The sequence below is a fragment of the Amblyomma maculatum genome, chromosome 8 (genome assembly GCF_055883805.1).
Source record: "Amblyomma maculatum isolate TAMU_Amacu chromosome 8, ASM5588380v1, whole genome shotgun sequence".
In the NCBI taxonomy this organism is placed as follows: Eukaryota; Metazoa; Arthropoda; class Arachnida; order Ixodida; family Ixodidae; genus Amblyomma; species Amblyomma maculatum.
In genome coordinates, this window is record NC_139351.1 from 102,149,614 (window position 1) to 102,163,406 (window position 13,793).

Sequence of the window (13,793 nt, forward strand, 5' to 3'; positions counted from 1 at the left end):
TACAAAAAGGGGAAGTTAAATGGGAATGCGGACGCGCTTAGCCGCTCTTTCTAAGCGGTCCGAGATGTTCCTCACCATGTATCCAAATTGATAATCAGGTTTTCTTTTTTTTTTTTTTTTCGTGCGCTTGAATATAGATGACTATGTAAAGCAGCACGTTTGGTTTTCGAGGCATACGTGGGTCCTGAACGTCTTGAGAGTGGGCTTTTCTCGAACAACAATGGCAGTTTTCTTTTGACCTGGTCTCTTCAGACGGGAGCCGAGTGCTTGCTTCGACATGTGGTTGAGTTTCAGATAGCTCAAGCAATTTGGCCTACAACAATCAAGACAACGCGACAAGCAACAGCGAGCTTCAAGCGTTCACGTGCAGGCCATTAAGTCGTCTCTTCATGCAGCAGCTGCGGCTGCTGCCCTCCGAGTCTCTTCTGGCGGGGGAGGAGGCTGTTACGACCAAGCATCCGCATTTGCGCGCTCTATTGTTCGCCTGTGGGCATGGAAAAGTTTTGTGAATATGTGGTGATGGTCCATTGGCTCTAAGTGAGCCTGTTTCCAGGAATCCTGTTTTGTAAGCATGTTTTGCTTTGTGGACAACCTGCAAATGCCAAATTGGCCCTGTCAAGAGAACGTCTGGAAAAACACAAAGAAACGTCCCCCTGCGGGAAATAGCAGGAAGTGCTTTCTTTTGTTCACCCTTCCAGTCGAGAAGTGCTATCCTCCAGTGATGAATGCCTCCTATCCAAAGGAGACGACAGAGTGACATGTCCGCTGACGTGCAGGACAAGAGAAGAGCATGACTCATACGGCCATTAAGTGATTTCCCGGGAATGCAGGAAAGATTTGCAATTGTCGAAAAGGGACCATGTTGGGAGCCCTATGCGGCGCCACGTGCACTCGGGTTTCTGAGAAGTAAAACCCCCAGAACCAGCCTGTGGTTTCTTTGCTGAAGAATAGAAATGTACCTCCTCTCCTCGCCGTTCCCAAGCTTTTCCCGCCAACAAGTGATCACGCCCAACGAATGAATGCCGGACCAGTCAGTGCTTCAGACCATCAGTGCAGTGATGTGTTCGATTGGATGCCGATACCTGAGGGGCGTGCCCTGGATTTGGTTGGTCAGCATCTTCAGAGAGGGGCTGGACATAGGGGGTTTTTAAGGACGCTGCAGAGCACGAAATGTGGCTCTGGGCCCTGGGTAAACGGCTCATCCAGTCGCTTCTCGCTATGAACTCTTAACGCTTGTCATTTTGCTGATGTACCCTTCTTCTTCATGTAAATATTCTTGTAAATACGTTTTCTCAAAGTGCCAGTAAACCTGTTTGTACATATTTCACCAACTTAGAAGATTCAGTCCTTCTTCAACCCCGAGTCTCTGCACGCTACCAAGTGAAGGCCGGGTCGACGTAGCCCCAGCGTCACGACAACACCGAAGAAACGATCCTACGAGGGTGGGAGCGCGCGCCGTCAGGCGCGTACTCGAAGGTGGTGTCCACCGGACAGCACACTAGACACTGCCTATTGGACGTGTTGATCTTGAAACTTGCTTTACTGTGTAAAGTGTACGTAGTGCAAGCTGGCCAGTCCGTACGCTATAAAAGTTTTGTACCCTGGCTCGGATGCATTTTCCGTATCCTTCCGTAAGCAAACGCTGACACAGCCGCTGAACTTCGTAATGAATAGTCGTGGTCAACTGAATGGTTATAAGACATGTAAGACCAAAATATGAATTTTAAAGCTGCTTTAGTTCTCTGCGCAATCATTTTCGCTGCATATACTGAAGGCGTGCCAAAATTTGTGTATATATGCTCCAATTTTATTCATCGCAATTGCCATTATTTGCGAAAGGCATTAGTTTTATTGGTGAGCAGCGATAAATGACATTAAATTGGAACAAATGCCGTTCGGTGGGAATGACAACACATTTCCCTGTGGCAAGGGTATTGTGGCTGTAGGACAAAACTCATTCGCAGTGAGGCGGATTTTGGGTCAGTATCCAGGCAATAGCCCGGATACCGAATTTGGGAATTTTACTAGCAGTAACGACCGGTCGCTCACATATATGCCGGCCGCTTGCACCACGGTGTGTGAGTGCATAAGTAGCTTAAAAATTCTAGGGAGTGATCCACACGGCAATAATTTCGTCGCATTCAAAATCGCTCGCTCTTTCTGCCCGTGCATGCGGAGCACTGCTTTCTTTTTTAAAATGCAGCTGAATGAGGAATCCTGGTTGTCATTGCCCGATGACATCGATGACGACTCACCGACATCAAATAGTATGTTCCACATGGTATGTTCCACGTGACAGCGTTTGACATTCTCACATCTCGACAGACAGCGGGTGCGTAAGGCTAAAACTACAGCCAGGACCACCTACTAGTCTAGGTAGCTCAGCTAGCTCGGCTGCATGTCTGTGTCGTCATCTCTGACGTCACGCAAAAGCAGCGCTCTCAGCCCCGCGCCAATTTCGATCCAAAATTTTGCTTATTTAAAATTATTGCTTGCGTGTTGTAGAACATGAAATTGTGTACTGTGATGACCAAACCGTCAGCTATATAAATCAAACATTGACAGAGCACGGTAAAAAAATCACCGGAGAGACCCTTTAAGTGCATTATTAAGAATGCAAACCGTACTGTATAGACTACGTTGGAACGTGTTTAAAGTATACCTAGTGCAGTTAGACTGAATAAGCACGACACATAGGATCAGCACACGCATAGGATCACAACGTTATGGGGTGACCTTTAAGCGTATGACGCGATAGCATAGGCTACCAGCCCACATATAAAGCCCCGATTTAAAAAAGCCGTATGAACGTGCCTGTGTGACCTAGGGGTGGCGTGGATGCATAGGTCATGGCAGGCTGATGATGACATCACCCTTCTTTGTGAAAGGAGCGGTCTGGATTGGCAGCTCCTGCCAAGCGTCATGTCAGGCAACACTACGTCCAGTTAGTGTTCGGCCATGTCAGCTGCCAGCTATACCATGCACTTCCCAGCGCCACGCTCGGGATTTTTCGTTCACAATGCCAACTCTGGATTTTTGGTTTATCGCTATCGCTATCGCGTTAAAATAGCCAAGTGTAGTATTAAGCATTCCGTTTGCTCCCAGTTGGGTCCAAGCTGTTGCTCTGTTGATAATTTACGAAAATGCTAATTTAAATGTGTCCAAAGCTGCTTCAAAATGGATTTATGATGGCATCCCGAGCTGCTCCAAAATGCTCGAGCCTGACTCCACCCTTTTCAGGGGTGCCATTGTTGGTGCAGCGACGTACATCTGATCGAGGGGGTGTTCCGGTGGCCGCCGTATGCTGGGACCATTAGCAAAGAAAATAAGAAACGTCGACATGCAGTTCGCTACTCCTTAAAATAATATTTTATTAATTAGAACTCTTTTACAATTACAGACTCATTAGCATACAGATATCACTGTACGTGAAAGAGCACACGGCATTCATATAAGCTCCGCTTGCACCGGTGCCGTGCAAGCACGCCTTCGCGTCCTAGCCGGTGGCGTGCCTGCTAGCGACTGAAGCTTTTGCTTCCAATCTCGACTGAAATTTATGGAAGTTCTACTTTACGCATATAACCAAATTACATTGAATAGTTAGTCGCTTGAGGCATGCGCCGACCTTTAATTAGCTTTAGAAGTGCCATTTTCAATCAATGTCATTCTAGACATCCACGCGTGACATGGATTTCTGCCAGATGCCAGCTTGACGTAGGTTCCTTGCCACAGCGCCGGCGTGACGTAGGTTTGTCGGCACAACACCAACGCCGCCTTTTAAGTTGGACTAGAGCCATTAAACTATCGCTTTAATATACCGGGAGTTACGGAGTGGTAGGCATGACAGAAATAGGTACTTTGGAATCTAAATCAGGCAAGATGTAACCCTACAGACGCCTATAGGGAGCGTAGTCTACCTGTGCTGTTCGAGGAATGAAGTGGGATGCCAATGATTCACTTCTGCATAAATTATCATAGCTATTCGTCTGAGAATTGGTGTAGTTAAACTTACACTCACTTAAAAGCTTACTGTGCCCTTACAACTCTTTGTTAGTAAGCGCATGTGTATTAAACCATAGCCAGCAAAAAGATGCACAGTTCAGCGCAGTGCTACTTCTTATAGTGCACAAAATGGCAATAGACTTGGAGGAAAGGAAAGACACAGACACTTCAACCGGTATCTGTGGACATTTATACCGTTACGTACACTTCATTCAACCAGGCTGGTAGTGAATTAATTAGGAGGGAGTGAAAGAACACGAATGAGACAGTCGCCGTAGTGGTGGCAGTAATATAATAGCAGTAGTAGTACTGCTACTACTGCTATTAGTAATAGTAGCAGCCCAGGATAAAACACTCACGTTAAGCGCCAAACCCCTCGGACCCCAGCACACTTTGGGTTGGAAAGAAACAAGGTAGCTGACGGTCTAGCTCGAGGTCACACTAGCCGATTTAATGAAAACGCACCCGACTATCACACTACTTCCACCAATTTCAGCAGTTTAAAATACTAGGCTTCATCACGAACACTTCACGCGCCTGTTCCTATACCACTACCACATAGGCAACTTGCTGCGCAGGAAGCCCACGACTGGACACAGCTCCATACGGATACCCTCTCCAACCTGTATAAACATCACATTATATTTCCATAGCCGAAATGGAGGGCTCTGCAATAATTTCAACGTCCTAGGGATCTAACGTGCCCTGACATCGCACAGTACGAGGGTGCATTTGCATTGTTTCGTTCTTCGATGGCGTCTTAATGGAGGCGGAATGAAAGGGCGCTAAAGCTGGCCGCGGCGAACTTCTTGGCTTTATGGACGAGAACTGGTAATCTGCAAACATTCTGGACTTTCTCGTAGAGTTCAGATGCAAATCGAATAGCCCGTAAATTTTGAAAATGGTTTTGAATAACAACAGAATATAACCTGATGACTCTCTTCTACTGTAAAGGATGTCTGTCTAACGCCGTTCCTGTTTCGTCCGTCACCCATTTTGTCTTCTAGTCATAACAATAATTACGCAATCAAAGAAGCGATTTACTGCATCTTGGAAGTGCCCATTTTGCGCCCCATATAAAGTATTTTTTTTTTTAAACTCAGCCGAATTGGAGAAACTTGCCCTGTTTTTCTTCACGCATGACTGAGCTCAGGGTAATTTAGCACAACATTATTGTCGTCTGAAATACAGGACCTCTTGCGCCATTTTATTTAACATTTCTCATTAAATGCGGATTTTTGCGGGGCTACGCTTAAGTAAAACTACTTTCCTGCTTTACTGAGGAATATAGACTCGAATTCGCCAGGAACGGTACACATTTAGGTGAAACGCATCAGCGCAGTCCCGCTGTTTCGATTTCTATAGGTGTCTCTAGAATATATGCTGCGCCGATGTTTTATAACAACTGCTGTTCGCCCCACACCCTCGCAGGCTTACCGTTCAGGCTTAGCGGAGGAGACCTTGCCCGGTGATTCCTTGGTGTCTTTTCCCTTATCAGCAGGCCGCGAAGGTTCATTGGACGCTCCAACGGGCTCCTTATGCTCGGCCTTTTCCGTGGCCTTTTCCATGTCACTATCCTTATTCCCGTCCTTGTGCTTGTCCTTGGCATCTTCATTTTGCTCTATTTTTGAGTCATCTATAGCCTTCTTCTCGGGAAGCTCCCCACTAGCAGCCAGTGCTGTGGCGACGGTCTCAACTGATTCAGGTGGTCCTTGGCCTGCATCGCTGCTGAAGTAGTAGACGCGCGTACGTTCAGCTAAGCCAACAACAGAATGTAACCAGCAAAGTATGAGCAAAGCATTTTTGTCGTATAATCATCGCGAAGTTCATACTTGGTCAACAAGGCTGTGGACTGCCTTGTATATATAGAAGATTAGCATATCGTCCTCTGTCTTGCGCGTCATGCATGACGAACCAACTTCGCGACATCTGAGATCTACGAGGACATTCCATCGCACCCAAGAACGTTTCCATTGGCCCTGGATGCGAGACACCATCGAGAAGTATGCGGCTAGCTGTGCCAAGTGCGAGTCACAAATGCCCCACTGGTACTCTTCCTGGTCTCCTACATCCTCTGAGGCCACCAAGATCTCCTTTTGAGTAGGTCGGGGTAGACTTATCGGGGCCCTTTCCCAAGTCTCATGGCTGCAACTGCTGGATCATTATCTACACTGTTCACCACGCGCGTTATTGTGAAACGGTATACCTCTCCCATCGGCCGCTGCACACCAGGTCTCCCTCTTCCTGTTGCACTTTGTTATACTTCGCCGTGGGTCGCCACGAGTGTTGATCAGTGATCGAGGTCCCCAGTTCACTGTGGATGTTGCGAAGAACTCCTTCGCTTGTGCACAAAGTATTTCCGACATCCTACATCTTACATCATCCTCAAACAAATAAACTGACAGAGCGCACTAAACGGACACTCACCAACGCGCTTTCCATGCACATCGCCGAAGACCACAAGAATTTGAACTATGTGCTACCATTTGTAACGTACGCATACAATACCGCTCAGCAGGAAACAACATGTTACAGTAGGTTTTTCTACTTCATGCATGCTTTCCTTGACACCATCCTCCCATTCTTCACAGATGCCGATCTTGCTGTTGGCGAGATCCTCTGCCGGGCTGAAGAAGCCCGCCGGATAGCCCGCCTGAGAACTCTCGCCACACAACAACTCTCGAAATCCCGCTACGACGATCATCATTGACACGTCGCATACCTCCCTGGCGAGTTTGTTTGGCTTTAGCGTCCAGTGTGGAAGCGTGGTTTAAGCGAGAAAATGCTTGCACAATATGCCGGTTCCTACGTGATGTTGGACAAAATTAGTGACCTTACCTATTGGATTGCGCGCATTGCCAAAAGGGGTCGACGTTCGGCACGTGCTGAGGTTACCCAAGTCGCGTGACTGAAACCTGCACCATCGTACTGACGACTGACTCGCCCGAGGGGCTTCGTCTGCGACGGGGTAAGTGTTACGGAGGTGAAGAAGTGTCAAGCAGAGGCAGGAAAAAGGAAGAGGAGGAAATCGAAGTGTGCGCGTTCCGTTGGACCATGTGGTGCCTGTGTCTTTGTCCGCTGGCTGTGTTAACCTGGCTTGTCAAACCTGCCAGGAGGTCTCCGTGGTCACGTTACGGGCGTGACAATATTATGGAAGCAAATGCGTATCTAATGGAGGTTTAATTGCAGATCTTCAAATAAGGAGTTTCAGTAGTGACACATGGGGCTTGACTACCCACAGCCACCCAGAGCTAACTGTGAGAGGGGTCGTGCTACAGAGGTTAATTTCAGCCGCTTGCTTCTTTAAAAGGCGTGCTCCAATTGACAGCTCCCAAGTGTTTATTCACTTTTTTTTTTATTTACCATCTCTCAAAATGCGGGCGCCGCAGTCACGGGCCCATCCCGCTACCACGTTCGCAACAGCAGTCTGCGCTACACGGATGTCAGTTGGGCAGATATGTGCCACTTTCAGTAAGTTAAATGGGAACGTCGCTAAAATAAATGCCGAAATGAAAGAAAAAAAGAAATCTGGCTGTTGACGTTACCTTGCTTTGACGTCTTCCTTGGCTGCGTGGGGTAGCCTAGAAGGGCTTAGTTCCTGGACAGCTTGCTTTACGGAAGGCTGTTCGGCACCTTCTGCGGTCGATGAGTGTCGTTAAGAAAATACATGAAAGTTTAAGCACGTCATTCCGTCATCTTTTTTTCGGCATACTTGTGCACTGGCTTTATTCAAGGAATCCCGCAAGGAACTCCCACGTACAGCAGTAAAAGCAGCGAAAATATAGAGAAGTGCCTTCGTTTGTTTGTTTTGTTTTTGTGGGGTTTAACGTCCCAAAGCTACTAAGGCTATGAGAGACGCCGTAGTGGAGGACTCCGGAAATTTCGACCACCTGGGGTTCTTCGTTACATTACATGGTCACCTGTAGTGGCGAAGTTGCTTGAAGGAAGACAGCAATTTGCACTGGGAGCTCTATAGCGACTGAAGTGGACCCACGACAAACTTGGAAAAGGGCGCCGTTCCGGGCATAAATCCCATTTTGTAACAAGCCAGAATCGATTATTATGAATGAACATAATAATGACTTTCGGATTTCTAGTAACGCAGCCATTATATCGCGATCCCAGTGAAGCGGTATAGCTACTTCAGAAGAAGGCATTCCAAAGATTTTTATAACCTGAAGCTGCGGCTGCGATAAATTTCTCATAACGTAAGAGACTGTGTAGTCGCTTCTTGTATTGTACAGTTATCGACTGTAGGCCGAGGAACACTGCAGTTATTTTTAATGCGCCGTGTAGTGATCATGAGCAGGTAGTTTCTACGAATGTGGAAAACAGAAAGCATGCAACAATTACGTAACTCGCGAGCGTTCTCCTTCGGCATGACGCACGAATTTGGTTCGAGCTGTCACTGGAGAGCACGACGCGATGAAAGTCTGGAATGCAATGATACGGCGGTTCAAAGGAGGCGCACATGAGCGGCCGTGACAGTGGCTACATACGTTGCTCCGACACGCGCTACTGCTGTGCAGTAATATCGTCAGGCAGATGCACACATGCTCGTACCGACAACTTTCTGGCTGTTTTCCCGGGCTTGTCCATGCCGCGGTGATTTGTCCTGCTTTGCTGCGGCATCGGCAAACACAGACCCAGAGCTCGATGCCGCCGGAGACTTGCCAGAGACCGAACGAGATGCGCCTTTCGGGGACTCCGTGCCGCTCTTGGCAGCGCCATGTTTGTTTCCCTCTGCGGGTTGAAATACCAAAATCGCAGTGTGACCACAGCAAAAACAGGGTTTGTATAAAAATTATCAGGGGAAAGTTTCGGAAAAATTGATTAGAGATATTGGTGCAGTGCTCAGGTTTCAGGTTTTTCAGGTTTTTATTTTCACAAATGTATTACACAAATTAGCATAATTTATTTGGTACAGAAGAGGTCCCAAAGAGAAGCTGTCAGGGGGACCTCCTTAAGAAGTCTTCAAAATACATCCCTTTAGCGTCGACACACTTTCGCCAACGGCTCTTCCACGTCGTGGTATTCACATGAGCGCTGGAATCCAGGGCGACTGTGCAGACGTCACGCCTTCGAGAGGCTGCTGGGGGTCGCAGCTTCCGGTTTTCGCCTCCGGCCGCCGTCTCGGGAAGGGGGACATCGCAGCCGGCCGGCAGAAACGCTCCCCGACTCCCCGAGAGGGAAAAAAATATACGGCCGATTTGCATGGTTAAATGCGAAGTAGGTGCGTAGCATCACTTAACCCTGCTATACCTTTCCATCGCTTGCAGTCACGCAGTTCGTTGTCCTGGAGTTTCTACCGCACGTTTGTTCCCCTTCGCTTCGGCATCCATTTCACGACGACGCTCAGTGTCTTGACTAGTTTCCTGAGCACGCTCGGCACGTTTCCTCTTTCTTTATGCTTCTAGATTCTTGCACCGTTTAGCCGAAATATCAAAATCAGTAGACTTACGGTCCCGCTGCCTTCGTAAACGTTGTACTTCAGCACGTCGAGCACGGCGAACCTGCGCCGCAGTGCCAGACGTTCCGGCCTTATCCATTGCGACGCGAAGCAAACGCGCGGCGCATCCGCGTCCTCAGCTTTCTTTACACCATCTTCAGAAATGAACAAAAACAGGCGCAATGTACCCCTTTACAATGCAGAGGCCAAAAAAAGAAAAACACGGACGAGTTAGCATTGCAAGGCCGAACACGATGCATATGCGCCAGCATATCAAATTTCACTTTAGTTTCGGTTCAAGGCTGGGTTTTCAAGGTTGTTGTTTGGCTGTAGGAAGAAGGAAAAGAAAATGCACGGGCCTGCTACTGGCTCTGTAGCTGAGCCACCTCCGCTGCTTCGTGCAGACAGAAGAGAGAAAGTAGAGAAGAAAGAAAAAGAAGAGGGAGAGAAAGACGCACGCCGCAACAACAGCCGTCGTCCACCACCGAAGTGGTGGCGGGTGCAATGACGGCCTACAACAAATAAACATTTGGTGGCTGGCTAGCCCCCGCCGCAAGCTGCGTTGACCTACCGTCCCAGCCCTGTAGGGCCAGGAACAGCCACCCTTCACCACCTCCCGCTGCGGTGAAGCAGTGCTTAAGAGGTGAAGTGTAGGGGCGTCAGTGCGCTGGACGTTGTGAGCGCACGTTAAAGGCCCCTGTTGTGCAGAATTCTTTTCAAACGCCACTCACCTTCTTCGGAGTGACCGGCGGACTCTGTGGCCTTCGCAGTACCGTGATGTTTATTGGGCTTCCTGCTCTCGCCTCTGTAAGTGGTCGGTGCTGTCTCGTACGAAGTCGTAGTCGTCATTATCTCCGGAGACTTGCTCTTCTTCATGCTGAGGGCAGTACTGAGGCGAGACCTGCAGGTTTTCAAAGATGACGATTTCGCCCTTTCGTTGACGTACCTGCGCACTTGCTTCTTCTACTTCTTCCTCGGCAAATGGCACATGCCCATGAGGGGCCAGACTCGACATCTTTCTCTTCGTCTCCCCGATGTTGCTTGCCGCGCGTACATGTGGGGTGCAGCTGCTTGAGCATAAGTTTGCACAGGGCCCATGTTTTGCGATACCGTGGTGTGGAATTCTGATATAGACAAGAACTAGGAGTGTAGATTATTATCATGACGCCCAGGAGCAAGGAGGTAAACTGTGCACACTTCGAGGCGGTTGTTTTGTTGCGAAAGATACACTGCGCTAGCCAAGATAGTTTGTTGGGCGAGTTGGTAAACATCCATTGTTAACTTAAACAGCGCGAACAGGAAGACACAGAAGTAAAGGCTTAGGCTGAGTTGTGAGTCGGCGCTTGCACTGTGGCTTCCTTGTATTTTGTCCTGTGTCTTCCTGTTAGCGGTGTTTAAGTTAACAATGGACACTGCGCTAGTTGTTGTTGTTGTTGAAAACTTTTTATTTCCACCGAGAAGAAGCTCCGTTTCGGACTCCCCGGCACGCAGGCTTGATGGAGCCTTACTCAGGAGCCTCGCGAACTAAGGTCTGGTGAAGATACATTGTTGCTCCACGGCCTCAGCCGCCAGGCGGATGGCTTGCTGCTGCTGAGCGGGGTCCTCGCTTCGCAGCAGGGTCTCCCAGGCGTCTCTATCTATATTAGGTTTTCAAGCCGTCGGCGTTGCACCGTGGCACCATAGAAGACGAAGAAGAAAAAGAAGAACGCTCGGTCACCCGCAGCTACCCGCAGCTAATGCTTTCGCTCCACATTCGGTTCAGCAGCGTTGAATCCTTTTCATTTTAATAAATTCTTGGGAAATACTGGCGCCTGACAAAAAGAATGAAAAAAAGATACCAGTGACACACTTGGTAATAAACTACTTAAAATATATCGTAGCTGTCCGCGATAATAAACGTCAAAAATGTTGACACTTAGGCCAGCCTTGAGGGTATGAAGCGAAAACGTTGATGGCTCCATCCGGCATGCATGTCGCCCTCATGGATTCTCGTCTGCGTCCATTCACTTTTTCTACTCGCTTGGTTAGTTATATATTACTTGAGCCTCTACTACCGCCCATCTACTCATTGGCATACAGCAAAAGATACTCAATTATGTGAAAGGCCACGGCCGGCTACACATCACTAATTACAAGCGGGCATCTATCGACAATAAACTCTCAGAATTTAATTAAAATCTTTACTAGTTAACATGACTCGCTCGTTTTTTGACGTCCGCCAACACTGATATTACTATGCCGCAAAAAGCTTCTGCTTACCTCAACAACCCTATTTTTAAAGATTAGCGACCACCTTCTCTAAAACACCATGCATATCTCGCGCTCTTCACCCGTCCTTAACCGCGCCCGTATACTCTGCGGTTTTGGTTTTTCTCTTTCGAATAACCATTTCCAACGCGGAAATGTCAAAAGGTGCAGTCATATGGGCGCTCCTTTAACAATGCGGTACAAATATTGCCCTTCAATACTCCGTTCTCTTGCTCTCTCCCTATGAAGCGCTGTCACCACATCTAGCTGGGAGAACATACGTCGGTCCAGCAGACGATAGTCTGAAGGCGCGTAGTGGCTCAGAACCCGAGAGCTCATGTGCAACGTTGGAGCTCCTCATGGGTCGCGAATACTAGCCACTGTGTAAGCTAGAGTAGGAGCGTTGCCATACGTAACTGAAAAATATGTTAGCGGAAAAATGGCCAAAGAAGACTTCTTAAATCACGTTTTTAATGCTGCAGCTGAAAATATGTTTTCCGGTTTAAAAATACTGCTGATTGTGGACTGCGTGTATGTTGAAGAAAAAATGAATTACAAGTAAATATGCTCGCAGTGGCTGCAGCGGTGCAATAATTCATTTATAGCGAATATATTCTCTGCTCCAGAGAGAAAAAATGCAAATAGTTTGGCTTTAGAATGTTATTACCGCGCGAAAGCAGGTTGCACAAACATTTTGTGGCAGCTGCGCAGTTTGAAAGCCGCCGCGTTAAATGGCTAAGGTTTAACCATGGCCTCCGCGATCAGCTCCGGTGCACCAGCGCGCTTGATCTCCGTGGACACTAAGATGCCACCGGTTTGTGGCGCCATCTGGGAGCCGCCGCGTCAAACGGGGGTTTGCTTTGTTTTGTTTTGTGGGGTTTAACGTCCCAAAGCGACTCAGGCTATGAGAGACGTCGTAGTGGAGGGCTTCGGACATTGAAGCAACTTGGGGCTCTTTAACGTGCACTGACATCGCACAGTACACTGGCGCCTTGCTTTTCTCCTCCATCAAAAAACGGCCGCCGTGGCCTGGATTCGATCCCGCATCCTTGGGCACAGTCAAACGATGGTGGTTTAACACTGAGTAAACCTGGCTCAGCCACTCGGGAGGTTCTGCTGCAGCTTTCTGGATTGCCAAAAACTTGTCCACGCACTGGCAGGCCGTGCATCTTTCATCAACATCATCATCATCATCATCATCATCATCAGCCTGATTATACCCACTGCAGGGCGAAGGCCTCTCCCATATCTCTCCACTTAACCCGGTTCTGTGCTAGCTGCATCCACTTGACCCCTGCGAACTTCTTAACCTCATCCGCCCACCTAACTTTCTGCCGCCTCCTGCTACGCTTTCCTTCCCTTGGAATCCAGTTTGTTACCCTCAGCGACCATCGGTTATCCTCTCTTCGCACTACATGTCCTGCCCATGTCCATTTCTTCTTCTTAATTTCCACTAGAATGTCGTTAACTTGAGTTATTTCTCTGACCCACTCTGCACGCTTTCTATCTCTTAATGTTACCCCTACCATTTTTCGTTCCATAGCCCTCTGGGTTGTCCTCAACTTAAGTAGAACTCTCTTGGTTAGCCTCCACGTTTCAGCCCCATAGGTGAGTGCAGGCAAGATGCAACTGTTGTATACTTTCCTCTTGAGCGATACCGGTAAGCTGCTAGTCATAATCTGCGAGTGCTTGCCAAATGCGCTCCATCGCAATCTTATTCTTCTTGTTATTTCCTTTTCATGGTCCGGATCTGCGGTTACTACCTGTCCTAAGTAGATATATTCGCCTACTACTTCCAGTATTTCGCTACCTAATGTAAACTCCTGTTCCTTCCCGAGGCTGTTGAACATTACCTTAGTCTTCTGCATATTGATTTTCAAGCCTACCTTTCTACTTTTCCTGTCTAGGTCATCAATCATTATTTGCAGTTCATCTCCCGAGTTGCTTAGCAAGGCAATGTCATCAGCAAATCGCAGATTACTGAGGTATTCTCCATCTAGCCTTATCCCTAACTGCTCCCATTCCAAGTCTCTGAATACTTCCTCTAAACAAGCTGTGAATAGTACTGGGGAGATTGTGTCTCCTTGCCTAACAC

The 13,793-nt window shown here is 48.0% G+C and overlaps 1 protein-coding gene across 1 annotated transcript in view; it reads right to left on the reverse strand.

The window, feature by feature from the left end:
- Positions 1 to 10,327, reverse strand: part of LOC146182033 (acetylcholinesterase-like) — a 47,646-nt gene extending 37,319 nt beyond the window's left edge. Inside the window, exons 1-3 of the mRNA XM_084575884.1 lie at positions 10,183 to 10,327; positions 8,566 to 8,745; positions 5,440 to 5,758 (exon numbers count right to left, since the gene is read on the reverse strand). Of these exons, the coding sequence (XP_084432010.1) occupies positions 5,440 to 5,758; positions 8,566 to 8,745; positions 10,183 to 10,327 (644 nt within the window). The remainder of the gene's footprint in view (positions 1 to 5,439; positions 5,759 to 8,565; positions 8,746 to 10,182) is intronic.
- Positions 10,328 to 13,793: the final 3,466 nt, after the last annotated feature.